We start from the raw sequence: 6,544 nt of genomic DNA, 5'->3' as shown, positions 1-6,544 counted from the left end.
GCTTTTGATGAAAAGTGATAAGGAATAACAGAATTAGGTGGGAAATGTGGCATTCCTTAAGCACAGTCCAAATGACTATAATATACCTCTAGTTCCTTACTTTTACAAAGCAGTTATTTAACTGCCTCACTTGGGCACTTACAATGCATTTATATTAGGTACAGCAAAAATGCTTGTTTTACCATTAGGAAACTTTGGGCTTAACAAAGAGAAATGGCATGAAATGACAATTTGCTGTCAGTAAATGGTGGACCTAGGTCTCAAACAAGTTTCTTCATTCCTAGTATCATTCTTAAACTGCTTTACTTCTGTTATATCAACTGGAAAAGACTGGTATTGAGAAAGAAGCAGAATTGATATATTTCTATTTCAGGCCCCTTGTCAAGTACCCATTTCAGAATGTGTTTGGAATGCAACAGAAGCAATTAAACATGATGATTCAATCAAGGATCTAGAGTCGCTCTGATTTATATAAATTCATACTCATTTGCCACAGAGGACACACACTTGATTTCAAGGAAATCTGGAGTTATTTAAATCTTTCTCCATATCTTACATTTTGGTAGCAGTTGTAATAAGTATCTCGAGATTTGTAAAGAAGATTAATAATGTCTTAGCATGGAAGTTGTGGAGGTTTTTATATTATCTTTGTTGTTGGAGAGTATTTACACTATGGCATAGGTATGACACAAAAGTAATTTTTTGGATCAGCCTGAGGTCACTACTTTCTTTTAACTGGAGAAAGCAGATTTTCATGGTGTTTTGTGGAGGTCTCAGGTATCTCTGTCTCTACTATAAACATACAAAAATTACACAGTCATTAAATCTGGTTGATTTTTATTTTTTATTTTTATTTATTTATTTAGATGGAGTCTTGATTTGTAGCCCAGGCTGCAGTGCAGTGGCCTGATCTCTGCTCACTGCAACCTTTGCCTCCAGGGTCTTGGTTCAAGCAATTCTCCTACCTCAGCCTTCCAAGTAGGTGGGACTACAAGCAGGAGCCACCATGCCCAGCTAATTTTTGTATGTTTTAGTAGAGACAGTGTTTCACCACGTTGCCCAGTCTAGTCTTGAAGTCCTGACCTTGTGATTTGCCCTCCTCGGCCTCCCAAAGTGCTGGGATTAAAGGCGTGAGTCACCACACCCAGCCTAAATCTGGTTGATTTTTAAAGAAGTATCAATAAGGCTGGGCGCAGTGGCTCAAACCTGTAATCCCAGCACTTTGGGAGGCCGAGGCGGGTGGATCACGAGGTCGAGAGATCGAGAGATCGAGACCATCCTGGTCAACATGGTGAAACCCCGTCTCTACTAAAAATACAAAACATTAGCTGGGCATGGTGGCGCGTGCCTGTAATCCCAGCTTCTCAGGAGGCTGAGGCAGGAGAATTGCTTGAACCCAGGAGGCGGAGGTTGCGGTGAGCCGAGATCGCGCCATTGCACTCCAGCCTGGGTAACAAGAGCGAAACTCTGTCTCAAAAAAAAAAAAAAAGTCTCAATAATTCTAACATTTTCTCTCTTCATTCTCTCATAGTTGGGATGATTCCATTGCTCACTAACTGGTTCTCTAATTTCTCTAGCCTTGAATTTCTAAATTCTTAACCTTTTTTTTTTTTTTTTTTTTGAGACATAGTCTCACGCTGTTAACCAGGCTGGAGTGCTGTGGCACAATCTTGGGTCCCTGCAGCCTCCGCCTCCAGGGTTCCAGTGATTCTCCTGCCTCAGTCTCCCAGATAGCTGGTCTTACAGGCACAGGCTACCATACCTGGCTAATTTGTGTGTGTGTGTGTGTGTATTTACTAGAGATAGGGGTTTCACCATGTTGATCAGGCTGGTCTCAAACTCCTGACCTCAGGTGATTTATCCCCCTCAGCCTCCCAAAGTGCTAGGCTGATAGGTGTGAACCACCACGCCCAGCCCATTTTCAAAAACAAAAAACCAAATACACCTTATTAAAAAAGTCATTGACTTCTAGGTTCAAGGGAAAGCCCTGTAGCCTCTTTTCATAATACTGTCTGCTCACATTTACAGACACTAGTAACAATGCAGCCTTTCTGTTTCTTTTTTACAACTTTGTTCAGGAGCAATTTTTTGTGAGAATCTTTCCATTACCTCCAATTCCTTCTGAAGTTACATCTTCGTGAAAAACTTCCTCTAATTCAAAACATAAACTTATTTCTGAAAATGTGCTTTCATGACATTTAAGAGTTGAGAATAATTATTATCAATAGAAAAATGTTAATGCTCTATTATTTTTTCCCATTAACTAAACTGAGCTCTAGAACATTTGTCTTATTTTCCGCTACTCTAGGGGCATGTGTGTGTGTGTGTGTGCGTGTGTGTGTCTGAATTAAAAAGAATCAAATGGGTTAATTATTGTCAGATAGTCATCAAATTCGGTGATTTTATTTTCCGTTTTCCTGTGTGGGAAACCAAGGGTAACAAATTTCTCTGGTCCTTTCATGACCCTTGTTTCCATTGCCTGATTTACAATCTTTCTTATCTTCTGAAGTATACCATTTTATGTATACAATTTTTAGTTGGGGCAACTACAAAATAAAAACAAAGAAACAAAAAATTTGACCTTTACAGTGCAAATTCCAATGTTTTACATGCCAGTATTTGCTGTTGACAGGTCGAGTAGGGAGGGTATGGGGAAGTAATAAAATGGGATTTCCAAATTGTCATGAGCTTTAGTCATTATTTTTGTAATATGAAGCTACTGGTTATTCAGAGATTATATACTTTTAAAAAAATCTTAAGTACTTTCAGGCAACTATGTAAGTGAAATGGATATACAATACAGTGTGCCAACAGGTACATAGAAAATATGATCTGGCACGAGTCAGACTTTCGATCTTCATAAAATCACAATTTAATTTAAATAGATCTGGTACTATTTACTGCTATCTCAGTGTATGCCTTTAAAAAAAGTTGTGTGTGTATATGTGGTTAAATCAAGGCTATTATATGAATAGTATGCAGAAAGGCTAAGATTTGTCAATTTTAATGTCATATTTCAATGTATGTATATCAGCTACTTTTCTGTACAGTTTGCAGTACTAATTATAGTATAATAGAACTTCACAATCATGTAAGATCCTGTACATTTCATTCTATTATTATTCTTTTTAAGAGGGAATCTTGCTTTGTCACCCAGCCTAGAGTGCAGTGGCATGGTCTTGGCTCACTGCAGCCTCTGCCTCACAGGTTGGATTCTCCTAGCCTCAGCCTGCCAAGTAGCTGGGATTACAGGCACATGCCACCACGCCTGGCTAATTTTTGTGTGGTTTTTTTTTTTTTTTTTTTTTTTTTTTAGTAAAGACAAAAGTTTCACCATGTTGGCCAAGCTTTTCTTGAACTCCTGACCTTAGGTGATCCGCCTGTCTCGGCTTCCAAAAGTGCTGGAATTACAGGTGTGAGCCACCATGGCTAGCTTAAGACCCTGTAAATTTTAAAACATTCATTTATTTTATTCTATAAGAAAAATTTAAACATGTTAGTATTTCTTTGGTAGGTCTTTCAGGTGATAAAGCCCTCAGAATTAACTGATGAAAATTCTGGTGAGGCTGTTTATTTAAACCATTAATGCCTAGTGGGGAAAGTTTGGCTTCAGTACTATTTGATATTTTCTTAGTTTCAGTTTCTCAATTTGTTTTAGATAATTGATAACCATTGATACTACATTTTTGGAGGCTTCATAACTTTCTCCATGACTTCTGGCCCATTGCAGCCACTCAGTAACTGTGGATTTTTTTTTCCTATTTAGAAAGACTACATATTAAAATTACATAAACTCCATCTTTTATTTTAGTAACCAGGAATACACTAAATGGTAAATTCTGTTCAGTAATCTTTTACTTTAAATCGCAACTTGACTACATTTCCTGAGGCTTTGTTTTAGGCGAATGACCATTTTAGGTGTTCTGGTGGATTAAATAATGTAAAAAGATGCATTCTGTGCCCACTACCTCCAAGTCCCCATGTACTGAAGTCCAGCAGCTATAAGAGAAATACAGGTTAAATCTTGCTGAGCTAGAACCTTAAAGAAAGTACAGGATACAGGAAACAACATTCACATAGAGAATGCTTTTACCCAGAATAATAGCATGTGTACTATATTACAAATACCTCACTGCAGTTATCTTAATTCTGGAATTACGCTGTTTTCCTCATGCAGTGAATTCAATTCCGTAGGACCCAAGTCTTTATGTTGGACAGGCTTCCATGAACAAAGATTTCTTCCATAAACTCTCCAGTTCTTACTATCTTGGTCTGCATAGCTATTTACAGCTTTGTCACAATTAATTTTACCACAAGACTAACCTCCTAGTGCTAAAGGGAAAACAGCTCATTGAAAAAAAAAAAATAAAAACTTCTCAATGAAAGTTAACCATACGCCACCCCATTTCAAAACTGAGGAATTTGCTGAAGTGTTTAAACCAAATTCTTCCAAATGGCATGTAGTGTCCCATATGGTATATACATCCTTCTAAATTTCCAAATAACAGCCTGTATGATTTCAGAACAATTATTTCCCTTGCCTTCAGCTACCAGTTTAGAAGTTGTGAAGAAACTTTTCATGGGAAGAAAATCTGTTTAGTATCGTATAGCCATAACTGAACCTTTGTATGGAAAGGAAAGGCAGATATTTGCTGCAATAACTTCCAAGCCATCAAAGGATTTCCGTTTTGATGATAAATATGGGGTACCCTTAATGAGATTTAAGACAAGGTAACTAGTAGTTGAAGAGTTCTTTTAAGGTACTAGCTGGAAAGTTGAAAAGGCTACGATTTCTGCATTTTCCTTTGACATTCGGGTATATCTGAGACACACCCATCTGCGCCTGTTTTGACTCCTGCAGTTTATAACCTAAGCAAGGTTGCCAAATCGGCCAGAGGTGTCTGTTAATGCCACGGATCTGTGTTACAGCTAATAATCTTTGCTTTGGACCACTGTCAGGCGCAGAGAGGGTAACCTTGACCGGCACAAGGCACTAGCCGTCGCCGGCAAGTAGCTGGGCTTCAAAAACACCAGTGGAACAAGGCGACCTGATTCAGACCAAAAGTGCCAGAGTTGGAGGAACCCTAGGCGAAATCTGAGAAGGCGCTCAAATTTGGGAATTCAAGTGAAGTAAATTGAGGGGATTGGATATCAGAATTTCGAATGCCTATTTAGATTAATAGTCTCTTAATCTAGTTAGCCTTAAAGGGTTACAGCTTTTTTTATGGACAAAGTGGTTGGCTCTGAAAAGAGCCTTTGGATTTAAGGTTGGTACGCAAGATTATTTATGCTCTCTCACCACGAATGCGACGGGCAAGCTGGATGTCCTTAGGCATGATAGTGACGCGTTTGGCATGGATGGCACACAGGTTGGTGTCCTCAAAAAGCCCTACCAAGTAGGCCTCGCAGGCCTCCTGCAGCGCCATCACGGCCGAACTCTGGAAGCGCAGGTCGGTCTTGAAGTCTTGAGCAATTTCTCGCACCAGGCGCTGAAACGGCAACTTCCGAATCAGCAGCTCGGTGGACTTCTGGTATCGACGGATCTCGCGCAGGGCCACGGTGCCAGGGCGATAGCGGTGGGGCTTTTTCACGCCGCCGGTGGCCGGAGCGCTCTTACGCGCTGCCTTGGTAGCCAGCTGCTTGCGCGGCGCTTTACCGCCGGTGGATTTGCGGGCAGTCTGCTTAGTACGCGCCATGACTGACCTGACAAGCTATTAGGTTAGGAAAACGGGCTTACCCCTCTATTTATAAAGGAACAGAATCACTCTGATTGGATTGTGGACAATCCCTGTTAGTGATAGGTTGCTACATTCCGGAAGTGCTCGTAGCCATTTTCCATTGGTTTGTTTTTTCAGAGCAAGATTCTGATTGGTCAATTTGGGTAGAGAACTGGCTCCTTTAAACAAGTCGTTTTTGTTACAGGTTTCTTTGATGTTTTACTTAGAGCATAACCTGCAAACACATTGATCATTTAACTTAACAGATTGAACTTTTATCCTGTTTAGCTATAAAAAAAATAGAATGTATTTGAATTAGAAAGTTCTTTAGAATTTTTTTCAAAACGATGTTTTTTTCGGCATAATAGTCCTTTAAGTTTTTCCCTTCTCTATTCACTCATTTAAAATCCATTGTCGAAGTATCTCTCAATGAGTCCTGGTTTCATTACAGAGTACATAGCTAATTCACTCAAATATGGTTTTCTAAGATATACGGTTTAAACACAAGGAACTTTGTGTTTCATTTTTGTTAGAGGAAAAGTCTAACATTCCCAAATCCCTGCCCCTTTAATACCGGATTTGACTCAAAGCATTTTATGCTATTATTTTGTTTTGCGGAAATCAAAATGTCAAAGCATAATGGCAATAGCTGTCAAGAAAACTATTTTCAATACTGTATATCGAAAAAGATGGCGGCGAAGAAAGTCTCAGAAGGTTGTTTATAAAACAATAGCGCAGCTTCTCCGAATTCCTGCGGGAGATAGCTGAGTTGCGCTTAACAATTTAACACACACCCAACAGAACTTTTGTAGGAGCTGTACTCACCA

General features: G+C 39.3%; 1 protein-coding gene across 1 annotated transcript; it reads right to left on the bottom strand.

The window, feature by feature from the left end:
* Positions 1-1,198: 1,198 nt before the first annotated feature.
* On the bottom strand, positions 1,199-5,730 carry LOC141584415 (histone H3.1). The gene has a single exon (XM_074398551.1). It carries the CDS (start codon positions 5,694-5,696, stop codon positions 5,286-5,288), a length of 411 nt encoding a protein of 136 aa, XP_074254652.1. The 5' UTR covers positions 5,697-5,730; the 3' UTR covers positions 1,199-5,285.
* Between the last annotated feature and the right edge of the window lie 814 nt (positions 5,731-6,544).

Source organism: Saimiri boliviensis, chromosome 4 (genome assembly GCF_048565385.1).
Source record: "Saimiri boliviensis isolate mSaiBol1 chromosome 4, mSaiBol1.pri, whole genome shotgun sequence".
In the NCBI taxonomy this organism is placed as follows: Eukaryota; Metazoa; Chordata; class Mammalia; order Primates; family Cebidae; genus Saimiri; species Saimiri boliviensis.
Note: the sequence above shows the minus strand (reverse complement) of the source record. Positions and strands in the feature narration are given on the sequence as shown.